Source organism: Maylandia zebra, linkage group LG16 (assembly GCF_041146795.1).
Source record: "Maylandia zebra isolate NMK-2024a linkage group LG16, Mzebra_GT3a, whole genome shotgun sequence".
In the NCBI taxonomy this organism is placed as follows: Eukaryota; Metazoa; Chordata; class Actinopteri; order Cichliformes; family Cichlidae; genus Maylandia; species Maylandia zebra.
Window position 1 is genome coordinate 16,591,217 of NC_135182.1, and position 17,891 is coordinate 16,609,107.

At 42.1% G+C, this 17,891-nt stretch overlaps 1 protein-coding gene across 3 annotated transcripts; it reads left to right on the plus strand.

Moving 5' to 3' along the window:
* Positions 1-138: 138 nt before the first annotated feature.
* On the plus strand, positions 139-17,881 carry LOC101478308 (amyloid-beta A4 protein). 3 transcript variants are annotated; one of them, XM_004551341.5, is made up of 18 exons: positions 139-335; positions 5,747-5,914; positions 6,003-6,132; positions 6,231-6,343; positions 6,600-6,790; positions 6,870-7,090; positions 7,268-7,435; positions 9,433-9,566; positions 9,990-10,064; positions 10,880-11,038; positions 11,234-11,362; positions 11,464-11,563; positions 13,255-13,322; positions 13,622-13,760; positions 13,861-13,914; positions 15,602-15,693; positions 15,783-15,929; positions 16,007-17,881. In XM_004551341.5, the coding sequence occupies exons 1-18, from the start codon at positions 276-278 to the stop codon at positions 16,106-16,108; spliced, it is 2,250 nt and encodes a 749-aa protein (XP_004551398.1). In that variant the 5' UTR covers positions 139-275; the 3' UTR covers positions 16,109-17,881. The 3 variants fall into 3 exon arrangements, with proteins under 3 accessions (XP_004551398.1, XP_076730969.1, XP_004551399.1); XM_076874854.1 differs by having other exon boundaries at positions 6,234-6,343; XM_004551342.6 differs by lacking the exon at positions 7,268-7,435.
* The last annotated feature ends 10 nt before the right edge of the window (positions 17,882-17,891 follow it).

The window sequence follows — 17,891 nt, forward strand, 5'->3', positions numbered from 1 at the left end:
TGCAGCATAAATGTATGAAACACAATCTTATTTGAAATGGGTGATGTTGTAGTTGTTATTGTAAAGGTTCTCAATGACCTGTAAGCGCGTGCGCACACACACACGCGCTCCCTCCGCCCGCTCCCACCAATCCAAACACATCCTCCAGCCTCGCGCCGTCACCGGGAGCTGGATCAGCAGGATCAGGACTGCGTCGACGCATATTCCGACATTTCTCTTTGTGCAAACGGACAAATCGTGAACATAACGGCGCTGCTGGACACCGGGAGGACGGTATGGGGGAGCACGCGGCGTTTCTGCTGTTACTCGCGGCGACCTTGACGCTTTCATCCGAGGTGAGTTTAGCGGAGAAACCGCAGCCTGTGGCGGCTAACCGTTACCTGGGCCAGACTCTTATGCCACCGTAGCTGTCAAACACTAACCCCGACACCCCCTCTCCATACACACACCGTGTTTAATCTTCATAACGACTATTAAAAAATAACATATGCAGATTAGATGGAGTCATAACAACACGGCGTGGCTGCTAATGGATGACATAAGAGCTATTAGAAGGTGCTGCTGCCAAAGATAACGCGATGTAAGGGCTTGTGAGCGGCCCACGCAGCCTTTAATCCTATAAATGGATGTCCTCTGTTTTTAACAGAGGTGAAAATATGCCCTGTGAATCCACCTTAATCGCAGACCTGCAGTGTACACACACAGAGTCGCTGCGCAAAATAAACCACCAAACCAGGAATGTCAGCAATGCTACCGCGGCCTACCGTTAGATGTCAGTGGTTGGTATCTTGGCCCTGTCATGTCGGATGTTATTAATCACGGAGTGTTTTTTTTTTCATTCTTCTACTACTCATTAATGTTTGATTTTTACGTTAAGAGAAGTATTAACAGTTTAACCGCTACGCCTTTCGCCGGGTTATAGCACCGAGAAGGGTGTAGGGAGCTAACGGTGGCTAGCTTTTTTCTAGAAAATGACAACACAGCTGTAAATGTCAAGTCCACTGTTAAATACCTGGACGGATTTAAACCCAGTACCATTCTAGAAAAACAAGAAGGGTTGTGTGTAAATAACCCAGCTGTGTCCGGTGACACCAGCCTTTTATTTATTTATTTATTTTTATATAGCGTAGATAATATCGCGCTGGGCCGCCTGGTCCAGCGGAGCTGCGGGGCGGTGAAACTGCTGAGGAGAATGGAAAAAGGATGCAGCCTTATTAGTTTCACACAAGCAAGATGGCGCCTGCAGCTTGGTGTTCCTCTGATGGACCACAGAGGAATATGTTGCCCAGGACAGCTGGAAAAAAAGGATGAATGGGCACCTGTAAATCAATTAGTGCATTTTTCCTCATTGTCACGTTACATTCACGGCGAAGGGGTTGTTTTTCACGCTGCAGGCTCACCAGCCCCTGTGTGTGGTGCAGTGAAAATGTCTCCACAGCAAAATTATGCGGTACACACTATCGACACCATACCCGTGTCTGTCGTGACATTTGAGCTGCATTTGTTTTGTAACGTTGAAATCAGCATTGTGCTGCCTTTTACGCACCAAGCCTCCGGCGATATAGAGATTATAATTTTCCACGAGGTTTGTCACGGTAAGCATACCGAGGATTGTTTTACTCTCTTGCCAGTTTAGTTTACCCCAGCACACACAAGCCTATTATGCTGTAGTGATTTCGCTTTCTCTATTTTTGTTTTATTGTTTGTTTTGTTTTTTTTGTCGTAATGTGAAAATGATATACAAGCCCTGCAGCACCAAAATACATTAAGTTATTTTAGGGTAATCTTGGATTGGTTTACTAGTAACATGCGGCTTTATGAAAAACTGGTTGAGGCTTAAATATGAAAACAGGCAGCGTCACTTTGAAAGACATAAATAAGTAATGGAGTATATGGTAGTGCTGTGATAACGCAAATTTGATATCAATGTGATACCAAGTAAATCAAGGGCCAGTGTTGCCTATACTTTTAACCAGGGAAGGCAGTGTGTCATGATTTATCAGAGTCAGAGAGACTTTATTTATCCCCAAGGGGCAATTAAGATACAACAGAGCAGCATGACGTTTAAGAACGCAAAACTGTTCAGCTGACTGGCCGGTCGACCACACGAGCAGCGACCCAGAAGGAGGAGAACTCCCCCCAGACTGAGCTCCAACAGGAAATCAGTTTGAGAAGGGAGGGGGCGGGAAGCGGGGGGTGGGTCTGTGTCAGTGTACATGCGTACGTGTGCGTGTATGGGCTCAAATTGTGGTTAGAAATATTTTGTACTTGTAAATCAGGATTTGTATGTGTAAAAAGAATTTGTGTGTGCGTAAAAAAAGATTTGTGTGTGGGCTTAGCCAAAAAAATATGTGTGAAACTGCATTCAAGTTGCAAGTTACAAGTATGAATTTTGACCCTATTTTTCTTCTGTTTGTCCAATGTCATGTCAATCACAAATTTAACTATCCAATCAGAGAACAGATGGGTTTGGCTATTGGAGGGGTGCTTTATGGAGCTTCAGGTCCTTGAAGGGAATAAATGCCCTTTTACATGCTAGCAGTGCAGCACAGCGTTTTCCTTCATCACCACGAAGGAAAACAGTCTGTGGTGGTCCGAGTTTTGTGTCACAGGTTTACGTGCTTAATACAGGGACCTCCAGAGCCTTTTCAACAGCGTCAGAGTCAGAGATAGAAACGACAAGGAGCAGGTGCATCTAGTACAGGTAGAGCTGCTGCAAAAACCCACAGAGCTCAGCAGCCGGGTCAGCCCTGACTTTGTGTTAAACTCATCCTAAAGTAATAATGGTATTTCTAACCACTGATATACCACAACTTTATCCTTTCAACAGCTACTGAAAGTTAGGGGACCTAGCTTCTATCGGATATTTACATAGAGATCCTCTAGCTTCCAACTGTATTACCCTTCAAGGACCTGCAGTTCAAAAAAGTGCCCCTCTGACAGACAAACCCATCTATTCTCTGATTGGATAGTTAAATTTGTGATTGACATGACATTGACCAACCAGATGAAAGGAAGAAAAATAGGGTCAAAATTCGTACTTGTAACTTGAAACAAATCTTTTTTACGCACGCACAAATTCTTTTTACATATACAAATCCTGATTTAAAAGTACAAAATATTTATGACCACAATTTGAGCCCATATGCGTGTGTGTGTGTTTTCTCCGTGTTCAGCCGAGAGAAAGTCTCCCTTTACTCGATTAGGCAAAAGTCCACAATCTTTGGTCAACACGGGTGGCCTTGAAGGAGGTGGGAGAAAGTCACAAAAACAGTTTTGTTATCTAAGGGAGAATTTTGTTATTCCTATCAGCTTTTGCCTTGAGCATCCAGCTGGTGCCAGGGGGCAGAATGAGGTGAGATGGTAGTTGTTTTGGTCAGTGCGAACAAACTGCATCCAATTTTGCAGTTGGTCTAATGTCCATCACTGGCCACCAGGTCTCTCAATTCCCGTTGCAGTGTCACCTCAAGATCTTATCCATATTGCAGAGCCATGAGCTTCTCCAAGATCTTATCCATGTTGCGTTCAGTAAACACAGTCTGAGTACTCACAGCCCTGCCCATTGTCTATCATGTTGGCCAGCCTTATGGGAAACGTCTCCGCAGGACAATCGGGCTCTCCCAAGCCCCGGCTTCTCACCGAGAAGAGGTTGCTTTATGATCTAAAGCATCATCAATCTGCAAATTGTACAATGCAATACAGTTTTATGTGTATAGCAAATTTAAAATCAGAGGTACACCAAAGTGCTTCACAAAATCCAGTAAAAGTACCGGTAGTAGCAAAATACAAATGCAAATAAGCTAGCAGGTAGAAAGCATTGATTAATTAAGCATACAAGGTAAGCAGATATCAAAATAAAACTTCAAAGGTAAAATCAATACAAAACATTGTTCAACAAAACAGAAGAAAAGGGGTTCCATGAGAGTATACTTACAAGAAGCGTACTCTAGATAGCCAGGAAGGCTAAACCAAATAGATACGTTTTCAATTGAGATTTAAAAGTCTGGATCGAATCAGACACGCAAATAGCTTGAGGTAGATTGTTCCAGATGTTAGGTGCAACTGGAGCGAAAGCACGGTCACCTCTGGTCTTTAGCTGTGACCTAGGTTGCACCAAGAGCAATAAGCCTGTTGATCTCAGTGCTCTCCTGGGAATATAGAGGCTGAGAAGATCAGTAAGGTAGCTAGGTGCAATATTTTTTATGATTTTAAAAGTAAGCAATAAGATTTTAAAATCAATGCGATATTTAATGGGAAGCCATTGTAGGTCAAAGAGAATTGGGGTAATAGACTCAAACCTACCAGTTCCATTTAAGAGGCGTGCCGCAGCATTTTGAGAAAGTTGCAGTCTATGTAGAAGGGCAGATTGGAGACCAGTGTATAGGGAGTTGCAGTAGTCTAATCTAGATGTGACAAAGGCATGAATATGTTTTTCAAGATCCTCATGTGGTAAGTATGGCTTGGCTTTAGAGATTAGACCTAGTTGGTAAAAACTAGGTTTAACTACAGAGGACACAAGAAGGTTTTTGAACACATTTTGATGACCACTAAATCATGATTTTCACAGCTTTCAGCTTTTCATGTAGTTTGAGACTGCTTTTTTGGGGTGAGACCTGGAATGCACATCTGCCCCTCTCTGAAGTGCTTTGGGTGAACTTCTGTTGTTTAAACGTGCTATAAGCTGGAATAAAGTAAATGTGACAGTCAACACAAAAAGTTTCAGACATTTTTTAAAATTAATATTTGAGCTTTATTCTTACATTTCCAAAAGAAAATATTTTTTTAACACAATTCAGTGGGCTGTATACTGAACTCGGAGGGTAGAAACAAAGTATCGATCCTATTGCGCTCGTATCGATCCAATACTAGTACCAGCGTTAGTATTGATGCTACAGATATTTGGAGCGAGACACCCACCTAGTATATGGGGTGAATAGCTATGAGTGGAATGATGTGCCCTTCAGCAGATATTAAACCACACACATCCTCAGTTGATATGCCCCAAGAAGATGTAATTAGAAATATAAATAAGTGAGTAATTGGGTAACATAATGCAGACCAGGCAGAACAGCTACTAGAAACAATGGGTTATGACATGCATATTCACAGGAGTCTAATTATGTGCTGTTATTCACAGGCAAACGCATCATAATGTCAGAATTAGTCATTTAATAATTGGCAACAGTTGGCTCAGAGGCTAGCGTTTTGTCAGTGTGCACCATCAGCTTTTTTGTGTTATCTGCCAGAAAATCAAGGCCTCACAAAGGCAAAAACACATAGAGACTTCCACCAATTGTGTCCCAAACAAAAAGGATGGAAAAATATGCTGATAGCAGTATCCTATGAAATCGACTGCCAAACCCGGTTCTATGGAAAGACATTATTTATACCTTATGGGGGGTTTTTCGTAGCTAGAATTTAATACCTTGTAGATTACTTTTATTTTCCCTTCTGAACACTCCCATTGTACTTTAACTAATGGAGTAAAGCCAGACTTGACAGACAGATTAAGAAAACAAAAAATGTGCTGTTCTATGGCAGTAGTATTGTTGAGGAATTTAAAAGCATTCATCTTTATGACTTACTAATCTCACTACTTTATATTTGAAGTATGCAGTAGAATGACTTCAGAGGAACTTGGTACATACAGTATAAGCTGCATGATGAGATATTTATGGATAAGCTATACTTTAGGGAGTTTGGTAGTTTTCGTTATTGTTCTGTTTTATACTTTTTCTCTGTCCAGGTGCCAGATGATGACTCGGTGGGTTTGCTAACCGAGCCCCAGGTGGCCATGTTCTGCGGGAAGCTCAACATGCACATCAATGTGCAGAGCGGCAAATGGGAGTCCGACCCTTCTGGTACCAAGAGCTGCATTGGCACCAAGGAGGGCATCCTGCAGTACTGCCAGGAGGTATTTCAACCGAGTAAAACAGCACTGCAGAGAGAGAGAGGTATGAAGTATTGCAGCAATAACATTCAAATCTCCCATGTTTGCACAGGTGTACCCAGAGCTGCAGATTACAAATGTTGTGGAGGCCAACCAGCCTGTCAGTATCTCCAACTGGTGCAAGAAGGACCGCAGGCAATGCCGCAGTCATGCACATATTGTGGTGCCACACCGCTGTCTGGGTGAGCTTTTTTTAGTCCCTTTGTTACTGAGTGTGTTTATGCATGGTTGCATCTTTAAAAGTGTACAATACATGCAAAAAGGTGTATTTCTGTTGCAGTAGGAGAGTTTGTGAGTGACGCCCTGCTCGTTCCCGACAAGTGTAAGTTTCTGCACCAGGAGCGTATGGATCAATGCGAGAGCCACCTGTACTGGCACACTGTAGCCAAAGAGGTGAGGAGGGTGGCTTTTTGTGTCTGTTTGCTTCCCTCATTGTCCTTCTGTTTCTGTGGTAGCGCCACTGTATGACTCAGTGCTGTCAGCCTTCCCTGGCACTTTCTTCTGAGTTATTCTTGTCCTTTTCTGTGCTGTTTATATTCAGTAAGCCATAGTTCAGGTTTCTGGGTTTGCCGCAATTAGCTCTCATAAGGATTAAACCGATTGAACATTATGGTGTTTGATTTTGGATGCTGTGTGCTGTTAAAATTAGTACTGCGGAGACCGCTCCATGAATCTCCACGACTATGGGATGCTGCTGCCATGTGGTATAGACCGTTTTCGAGGGGTGGAGTTTGTGTGCTGCCCGGCCTGGGCTGAACGGGAGTCAGACAGCGCACAGCTTCAGGGGGAGGAATCCGATGTGTGGTGGGGCGGAGCTGAGAGCGAATACTCTGATAACAGGTACGATCACAGGTGGACTTTGACTCGTTTCTGTGCACGCCTGTTGATACAAAGGCTGAACCACCCGTTCTGACCGCAGCATGACCCGCCCAACGGACATACAGCTGGCCGCCAGGGAGGATGACGAGGATGTGGACGAAGAGGTGGAAACGTTTGAAAGGGATGACAACGGGGATGGAGAAGAAGATGACGAGGAAGTCGATATGACGGATGACCGAGATGGCGATGAGCCCAACGCTAACATCGCCATGACAACAACGACAACCACCACCACTGAGTCAGTTGAAGAGGTCGTTAGAGGTGAGAAATGAAGCAGTTCTGCCCTCTTCTCACTCTCCTTAAGTTTTTTTGTTTGTTTTTGGTTCATGGTTTGATTTCCATCATGTGTCGCTATGTTGAGTTACTTCTGTCTCCCATAAAATTCCAAACCTCACCTTTTGCATTCATGTTTAATTTGCCTATGTGTACATGTCTCAGCGGTTTGTTGGGCTCGTGCTGAGTCAGGCCCATGTCACGCCATGCTGGAGCGTTGGTACTTCATGCCTGAGACGGGCCGCTGCGCCCCCTTCTTGTTTGGGGGCTGTGGGGGCAACAGGAATAACTTTGAGTCGGAGGAGTACTGCCTCGCTGTCTGCAGCAGCTCGTGTAAGTCCCGGGACTGAAGCTACAATCTGAAGTGTCCACATCAGGAGCCTGATTCCTGTCCTCAGGCTGCTACAGACTGTTTCTCTGGCTCGCTCGTTCTTTCTGTCTCTCACTGACCTTATCGTCTGAGGCCTGTTAACCTTTCAGAGCACTGACAACTGGCTGTAGTTTCATTCATTTCATCATTTTTTCCATCAAGATAGAAACTGTATTTTTGAATTGGAAAGCAAAAGTAGACACAAGAAGAAGAAAAAAGAGAGCCACAACATTACAAGGCTGTGAGCAAACCTAGTTCAAAAGGACCAAATCATTGTTAGTTCTACCGGAGAAAAAAAAGTCTTTCAAAAGTGAAAATGTGGCACACATACAGTGTACCAAATAACTGCTGACACTCTGGGGAATATTGCTCATTTTGTTTTTTAGGTAAAAAGAGAAACCCCCCCCCTAACTCTAACATTAACCCTCTCAGGCTCAAATTAAACCTTTTGTTGCTAATGCACAACCAAGTCCTGCAGTGGTACTTCTGAGTAAAAAAAACTCATAAAATATGTATGTGGGGTAATCAGAATGTTAGTTGCAAATCGGCAACGCCTGCCTCGAGAGAGTTTAGCTGCTGCCTTTGTTATAGATTTCACTGTAGCACACACGGTTCAAACACAGCGTTAAACAAACACATGTGGGGTTTTTGGCTAAGAGTGCAGCTCAAATGTTTACATAATTTTCAATAACATTCTTTTGTGTTCTTAACAGGTGTAGCTTGCACAATAGTGTACTCACCTGTGGTAGCTCGATGTTGAAATACATCCTTGCTGGCGTTAACAACAGATAACGTGGCATGTAGATTTTTTTTTTTTTTTTTTTTTTTTGGAAATCCTATTTTCCTAGTTAGTTTTAATGTGTGAAATCCTACAAATCAAACTAATTTGCATTGAAAAGTGACTTTAACATTATATAAGTAATATTGTTAACGTGTCAGCAGGCTTCACAGATCTGTGATTTCACTGCTTCTTTGCAATTCAGATACCTCTTTATGAGAACTCCCTTATAAGTCAAACCCACATATGAAATATGAAAAAAATAAATTTCATTATTTAAAAAGGCTGATTACTCCCTGAAACCTCTGGACACTGTGGGTTTAAGCAAATCACTAAAACAGGGTTAATTCTGCTTAATTAGAATGATAAACGAGGGATTAAATGAAGATAAACTGCAGTTTTATTAGTGCGTGACTCAGTGCCAGCAGTGTTTTGTTTTTCTTGTTTGTTTGTTTTTGTTTAGTTTAGTTTAGTTTTTTAAATCCTACTGGCCAACGGGAGAGTTTCCATGGTGCAGAGTGGCCATGACACAGTCGTTCACCTCCAAACCATTTAATCACTCATTGAATCATTTCTAACCCGCACCGCCGTCATAACAGTGTGAAGACCCAACGGTGAATGCCACCTTGTGTCTGCATGCGTTTCTATACCCGTGTGTGTCTGCATGCTTCACACTGCAGTGTGTGTTTGTAAAAGAAAAAAAAAATTGTGCCTGCAGCTCTGTAGTAGTGAAGATTCCATCGGTGTGTCTTAACCAGATGTGTGTTGGTGGTGTGTGTGGAAAAAGGGAATGCACTCTTTTAAGTTTTAAGCTGGTTTCCGTTTCCTCACGGCGAAATCATCAGCGATACAGTCGGCCCTCATCCTGACTGAGCAGTCCTTATCTCCATGGTCCCACATTCAACAGACACACAAAACTGTGGGAAACACTTCACTTTCTGTCCCCTGAAATCCTGCTTATCTCTTATGTAAATATTTACATAGAATTTCCATTAATTTTCTGTGTGTACCTAATCTCTCAAGTCCCTAACCCACCCTTTCATCAAACAAGTGGAATTGTTTATAACTGAATGCATTGTGGGTTTCCAGCTGACCGATTTCAGTGTTTTTCCTGCATTTAAACATCTGTCTATCTCTGTTCTGCTCTGTGTTTAATTCCCATCTCCCCGTACTCTCATCCAGTACCAACAATGGCCCCCAGTCCTCCAGACGCTGTGGATCGCTACCTGGAATCACCCGGTGACGACAGCGAACACACAGACTTCCAGAAGGCCAAAGAAAGCCTGGAAGCCAAACACCGTGAAAAGATGTCCCAGGTGTGTGTTTGTGTGTTTTCTTATCGTAAGCATTCCTCTCAATGTGATGTAGACCAGCGGTCTCCAACCTTTTTTCGCGCCACGGACCGGTTTATGCCCGACAATATTTTCACGGACCGGCCTTTAAGGTGTCGCGGATAAATACAACAAAATAAAACTAGTACCGGTACCGAAAAACAAAAAAAAGATGACACACGTAAAAAGACCCAGGAAAACCGAGTTAACGATAAAAACGATAACAAAATAACGCTGAAAACCGATTAAAACCCTGAAAACCATACATTTCACACCTGAGCCTCAACTCTCGCGGCCCGGTACCAAATGACTCACGGACCGGTCCGAGGCCCGGGGGTTGGGGACCGCTGATGTAGACCATGACAGAAGCTTAAACGTCTTGCTTTTTCTTTCAATCTGACACTTCAGGTTATGAAGGAGTGGGAGGAGGCTGAGAGGCAGGCCAAGAATCTGCCTCGTGCAGACAAGAAAGCAGTCATCCAGGTAGGAATCAGGCCACAGTGTCTGCTGTAAATGTCTAATTGCCAAAAAGAGTTACATTACATACATATACATTACATAACTGAGATTTATATTATCCAGGACAAATTTGGCAAAAGTTGAAGAGAAATAGAATTTAGAGTTTCTTGGTTACGGGTGCATTTATAAGGGAGATTACATTTAAAGCCAGTTAAGTGAGTTATTATATCTTAATTAACCCTAATGAATTGAATGGATTTAAATGTCCATGGAGTTTGCGATGGGGAGCTAAAAATAAGATTTAATAATTGTAATTGACGATGTGTCAGCTGATATTCTGAAAAGGGTCAGCGAGAGGTTAAACTTACACTTGAGCAGTAAAAGGACGATGGGGTGCTGTCGTCATCCCGATGGGTGGCTGGGCGAGCAGCATGGACATCCAAGTTTATGAACAAGACAATTCAAGAATGAGGCAACGTAAAATTTGAAAATTGATACCATATGTGCATCTACTAAAATACTTGACCTCAAGGTCCACATGTCAAGTCTTCTGAAAATCTTGTAAATGTGATAACTCAAGAAGGCTGAGGAGTAGCATTGGAGGTCGTCAGTATTTTTAACCCTGTAGAATACATTTCAGATAAATAAATGATGATGGCCAATATCAGCCTGTGATACTTGTTAGCCAATATATCTGCCAGGCCTGAGGTTGAAAGTGTATCATTGTATTTAATGGTGGAAATAAGACAGACCTCTTCTTTCCAAACACATGTTTCTACCGTAATGCAGTGTGGGTATTTGTTCATATACCGACTGTGTAAAAAGTACTGTATCTGCAGCACTTCCAGATAAAGGTGGAGGCTTTGGAGCAGGAGGCAGCGGGGGAGAGGCAGCAGCTGGTGGAAACCCACATGGCCCGGGTGGAAGCTCTGCTGAACAGCCGCCGACGCCGGGCTCTCGAAAATTACCTAAGCGCCCTGCAGGCCAATCCTCCACGGGTACGTGCACGTCCCCACACACCTAACAACATCCTAATAACAGGAACGCTACATTGATTTAATACTCTAAATTGGTGCCAAACAGTTTCGATCAATGAGTCTTTTGAAGTTGTTTATCAGCAAGGCGCACATGTTTAAGAAGCGTATCCAACGTGTTATAATTCCACTTATTACATAACCCTGTGCCACCACCAGCCCCGTCAAGTTTTGAGCCTGCTGAAAAAGTACATCCGCGCAGAGCAAAAGGACAGGCAGCACACGCTGAAGCATTATGAGCATGTCCGCACAGTCGATCCCAAGAAGGCTGCTCAGATCCGCCCTCAGGTATCTGGATCAAACAGTCAAAGTCTTTAAGCATCATAAAAATAAGTTACGGCTTTTAAAATAGACACAATCACAAAGTGGGGTTTTTTTCTCATCTCCAGGTGTTGACTCATCTTCGTGTCATTGATGAGAGGATGAATCAGTCGTTGGGTCTGCTCTACAAGGTGCCAAGTGTGGCAAATGAGATCCAAAACCAAGTCGGTATGTGTTTATTCATGTCTTATTCTTAAAAGTCAAAGGTTGAGGACACTCATCACAGTAAATCCCCGAAACATCTATTACTGAGAATTCATCCAAATGTCATTTGTAGCTTCCAGTGCCTCACTGGTTTTAGGCAGTTGGTATTAAAATTAGGTCATAGGTTGCGAAATCTATGAAAGTATTCTTGTTGTTTTATTCACATGCTAAACGCGATTGCTCACTCAGCAAGAGGTACAAGTGCTCAGCAGACATAAAGGGATTATTTTGACAGTCCTATTAAATGGCTGTTTTGTTGCCTTCAGAATGGGAAAAACCTTCCAGCGCTATATAAATACAGGCCATTTGCCATTTACCATTACCATAATAGCATGTTTGTTTAATTGTTGTGAAAGCCGATGACTAAAGTTTTTCACTTATATTTTATGTTGTTTGTTTGTTTGGTTTGTTTGACGGGGCAGTTTACCTGCTGGGAGAAAGTCTTTCTCAATTCGTTCCTAAGGCATGCTGTTCAGGCATGGGTCAAAGGGACCATGCTGGAACAGAATGTAATATTAAAAAGAAATAAAGGCGAGCATGGTTCATCGAAAGACTGATAGCTTAGTTTTGATTTGCGTTTTAACCAAGAAAGGTGAAGCAGAGGAGATCTCATGTAGATATGCCAGTTACAGCATGAGGTGTGTACCAACTCCTACAGATTATATGTAACTGCAAAAGCCTGTATTTGACAATGGCAGAAATGTGAATATGCCTTTCAACATTAGTGTAGGGCAAAGCATAAGTCCAGCCACAGTGACAGTAATATTCAACGGACAGAGTCTCAGCTCATAAAAGAGAGTGAAAAAGTCAGATAATAAATGTTGCATCTTTCATCGGGTTTTTTGCAGTTCCCCTGTTTCACCGTTGTAGTCCACTACAGATGGCTACATATCGAATCAGACCAGTTTTGGCCGTTATTAAGAAAACAAGTGTAATTGCGTTCATCAAAAAAAGTGTGGGAAGCTTGTCTTTTAGGCCCCAAGGTCCCAAGATTCATTCCCTCTACCTGTCCCAAAGGGTCATGCGGAATTTGGAATTTCCTCCTGAAATAAGTGAGAATCAACTAAAACTTGAGGGACTGCTCTAACTTCATGAATTTAAGGCAATTTTTAAATTCCTCGGATGCAAATGTTTCGCCTGAGTATTATTACCTTTGTTTCCAGCATTATCCAGTTACTTTTACTGAGGTATTCATTTTTTATTGACAACAAAGTTTATAAATTTTGGTTGTTTCTCTGTTTTTATGTATGTTTATTTTCTAATTGCAAGTACTTAACTGTTGTTATGTATGTGCTGCTACTTTGGGCAGCATATGTAAAAAGAGATTCTGAGATCTTATGTTGTCCTGATTAAATAGAAAACTTGAGATTATACAATCTGTGTTATGCAACAACCATCCAAACCACACTTATTCAGTACCCTTTAACTCCCTGTAGTGTGAATTAAAGCGATGCTTTTAACATGTGTTTGAAGTCCACTGATTACAGGACACTAAAACACTGATAATGCAGTTTCATTCCGCCATGATTACTTTCACCACTTTAGGCTATTGTGTAGCCTTGATTTGTTTTTCCCTCTAACCGCCACATTCCTTTCTCGGATTTGTCATCACTTAACCATCTGCTTCATTCTCATTTTGTTCCTTTTCTTTGTAGCAATTATAATGCAGCGAGTTCAGGCGGAGCTGTTTCAGCAAGTCTCTTCACTGCAGAGCGATGGTCGGGTGAGTCAAGTTGCACCAACTCACAAATGCAAAGTCTTCTTTGTGAACGTGGACATTCTGGCATAAATATTGGAATCACATAGACTGACATGACAAAACAAAGTCACTGTAACCACTGACGTGATGGGAGTAGTGTAATTAAAGCGATTAACAAAGAAAATGATGTTGTGATACTGCGCCTGTTTAAATGAGGTTTTATTAGTGATCTTTTCCACATAGACATCATAATTTGATCGGGTTATAAATAAAAAGCCACCCAAACGCCACGTATCCTGATTAACATTCCTCTGTGTTTGCAGATGGATGGCAGGGTGAGTTATGGCAACGACGCTCTGATGCCTGATCAGGCCTACAGCTCGGCTCCTATGGACCCTGGCCTGGATGGGCTGGGGTTCATTCACCCTGAGAGCTTCAATCAGCCCAACACAGAGAACCATGGTAACACACACTACATTTTGTGACATAAATTGAATTTTATTAACTTTTTAAAAATGTGGTTTGATATTGAATATTTTTGTTACACGCTGTATTTCTGTAGTTGAACCCGTCGATGCTCGTCCAATTCCAGACAGAGGACTCCCCACACGGCCTGGTATGTATGTGAAGTCCAAACGGAAACACAAGTACATACTTACATCCTCACTCGTATACATTTACTGCATATTAAGGACAGGTTTCAAAATTCAGGTCGTTTCTAACATTGCACTTGCCAGACCTCATGCTAAGAGTCAGTCGAAACAGCAGCACAGGTGCAACTTGTGCTCCTCTTAAGCAGATGAGAGAAGGAGACTGAAGAGAGAAACCTCAGGGAGTATGAACATAATATAACACTGGCTATATTCAGTTTCACTCAATTCCTGTTATTTAATAAGCACCAGTTCAACAACAGTTGTTATAAGGTGCTTTATACTATATGAAAAAGAGCCTAATATATTAGAGAGAATCCCCTGTGAGGACACACATGATGAAGAGACCTCTGGCAGAACCAGGCTAAAGGAGGGGGAAGCGTTCTGGCACGATTGGTTTGGGGATGAGGGAAATGAGAGGAGGAAGAAGAGTGGCGTCTAAAAGCATCGGGAGCGAAAAGCTAACCTTAAATGAGTGATTTTAAACTGTTAGTTGGAGAGCTGAAAGACAGCAATAAGTTATTACAGTTTCCTGAGTCTTTATAATTCCACTAAAGCTTTCAGGCTTTCTTTAATATTAGGTTGTAGCCTTTTTGATCCTTTTGGAAAAAAAAACATTTAGTGTTTGATAGAGAAGTGTCTCATAGATAAACATAAGTGAGCTCCATAACGGCAGCGACATCATCACCAAGAATCGGAGCACCACAGTGTGACAGGAGACTCACACCTAATGATGGTGGGATCATGAGGTGAGAAGAATATCTGAGAAATTTTAAAAAAGGTGGTACCCTGTACTCCTGACATTATGGTAGTAACTCATATTTCCCATAAAGAGGGTGAGACAGAGTAGACCGTGACTCACATGCTGTGGTGCTGATTGTGGTTTTGCAGTCTTACTGCACACATGTTCTCATAACACTAAACACACACAAACAAGATACTGGGCAGTAAAGTGATTGAAATACTCTACAATGTTACATTAATAAGTGGTGTGCATATGTCCATATCAGTGTTGCAACATCTGCACAAAGCTGTTGTAATCCTTTCCTGTAAATGATTTGTATTTGAATCACACGCAAGTTTTCTATCAGTTGCTGTTGGTGAAGGATTAATGATTATAATTGGATAATAGCAGTTGACACTTATGCCAAATAAAAACATCTCAAACTTACAAGGCAGGTCTATATCCAGTTTCGAGATTCATTTGAGATGTGGTTGGCTCCTGGGTTTCGATGAGACTCTTTTAAGTGTCCTTTGATCCACCAAAAATTGTTCAACTACTTGATAGATTAATACGGGGGCAAATAATCCCACGTACTCTGAGGACTTTACAGGAATCCAGTGTCAAATGAAATCACCTCCTCCCGCTGTTTGTGTATTAAAAGACAGTTTGGGGTTTTATTTCACCTCTAAATGTCTTTCTACTGCTTCATTTCCTATAAGACTAAGGATAAGAATCTTTTTTTTTTTTTTTTAAATCCCAGAGGGAAATTCATATGTCTTAAATAGCTCATCTGCTATTTGGATGAGAATTAAAAGGTCGATGGCTGTGGGTGCAAATGATTTTCTGTTTCTCTCTGTTTTAGGAGAGATGCAGAAATCCATGTGCTCGATTTCTGGGATTAATTTGGGTGATTGATTCTGTGGTTTCAGTGTCTGCCCTGAAGCCGGAGGAGATGCCAGAAGTGCGGATGGACACTGAAGAGAGGCAGAGTGCTGGATATGAAGTTTATCATGAAAAACTGGTAGGAAAACCCAGCAAACCCAGTCATCAAATATCATCTCCTTCAGGGATTTATGACTGACTTACTATTATTATTTTCTTTAATGTCAGGTGTTTTTCGCTAATGACGCTGGATCCAATAAAGGCGCCATTATCGGGCTGATGGTTGGTGGGGTGGTCATAGCAACAGTCATTGTCATTACCTTGGTGATGCTGAGGAAGAAACAGTACACTTCAATTCACCACGGCGTGATCGAGGTAAAAGGCTCACCAGTTTCTGCTCATAGATCAAACACGGTTCGCGTGTTAGTAACTCCTCATCCTCTTGTCCAAAGGTGGATGCAGCTGTGACGCCAGAGGAGCGTCACCTGGCCAAGATGCAGCAGAACGGCTACGAGAATCCCACCTACAAATTCTTCGAGCAGATGCAGAACTAAAAAGCTGCACAACAACATTTCCCCCACAGTGTCAGCCTGCGCTCTGTTCCATTCAGCTCCTTTGCCCTCAGCCCCAGCACCTTCAGCGCCCTGTTCAGGAGGTGAAGGGTGCGAGGATGACTGCATAGCCTGGTTTGTGTCTTTGAAAGTAAGGAAAGGAGACATTTTTGTCAGGGGTTTGGGCCAAAGAAAACTGATATGGAACAAAGCCTCCTTAAATCCCTTGATTGTACAGAGCTAAGCATTACCCAGCAGCCCAGTTAGACAAAGGTATCCTGTTACACCTACACATTTCAGTCAGCCCCTGGAGTTCTCATAGCATTTGTACTGGAAAACCCCTCGTCGACTGTTTATACGACATCACGGCAGTAAGACACCCACAGCCGAAACTTGTAATTTACCAATTACTCCCTCACTGCTCCTCAAACCGGTCCGACGAGAGCTCTCAGAGCGACCCGTCGCACGAATAGTGTTTCAGGTTTATTTTTCAAAAAATGAGAAAAAAATGAAGAAAAAAATACATAAATATATACAATCAAAAATATGTAAAAGCAGGAAAAACTTTTTTTTTTTAAACGTGTAATATATTAAGACAGAGATTAGCTGTAAGTATATGTAGTGCATGGCAATATTGATGACTGATTAAAAGTATACTGTATGTGAAGGTCCTCAGGACGAGGAGGGGAAGGGGGGGGGGTCCTCTCCCTAGATATTTTAGAAGGATTGTACATTTCTGGCGTCTTCTTTGTGACATGAAGAAAAAAACGAGTATTCAGAATCCGGTCTGCTTTGTCGTCACAGACTTGCTTTAACTGAATCTTGGCTCTTTATTGCTCATCTCCATGCTTCACTGTTGTGTTAGCTGCATGGGCAGAAAAAAAAGCTCTATGTATGTAATATATGAAGTGTAATAGTATCCGAAAGGAAGATGATTGTGTTACTTGTTTGCGTTCTATGCACTCTTGTCATTTTTGGGAGTTTTGATTATTGCCACCAAATATTGCTGTTACAGTCTCTGATGCCAACTGTCGCTGCACTTTGGATTTTTCTTAGAAAGAGGCTCGAGGTTCAAACCTTTTAAGATGGAAAGTTTTTATGAAAGCCTATCATTCCACTGTCTTTGCTGTAAATAATTCAGATGACGACACCTTCCTTCACTTCCATTCCCACTGCCAGTCATTTCTTTCCCAACCCCCCTTCCCTCATGTTTATCCTCTCCTTCTTGCTGTGTCAGCAATATTGTACATTGCGGCACTTTGGGACGTCGTATGTGAGCATTTCATAAATAGGACTGTTTGGGCGTGGGGAAATCAGACATTTTCTCCTCTCTGGACACATTCCTCCACCAAATGTCACATTCTATTTTTCTACATCACCAATGTATACGTGTACAGCGCTTCTGTTTGTCCTGTGCTCAATATTTCAGCTCCTGTCGAATCTGTAACTTATTAGGAGGAAACATGGCCCTCTCTCTAAATTATTAACCATGAATGTGACATATTGTGCATTTCTATGAGAAATACAACACATATCACCTGCACATTGCACCCACACGTGGATAGACACTGACTGAAGCTCTTAATCAGGCAAATGTTTCAATTTGTATTGATGCTCACTCTGGGTATCTTTGGAGCCTAGTGATGAAACAAACTCTTTGTCCCTCTGCTCATTGATTCAGTGACCTTTCTCTGTGTGTAGTTAAATGAACAATTTGCTTAGAAAAAGCTTTCTACACTCACTATACCATCAATAAAATTTTGAATGTACATAGAAGCATTTGGGT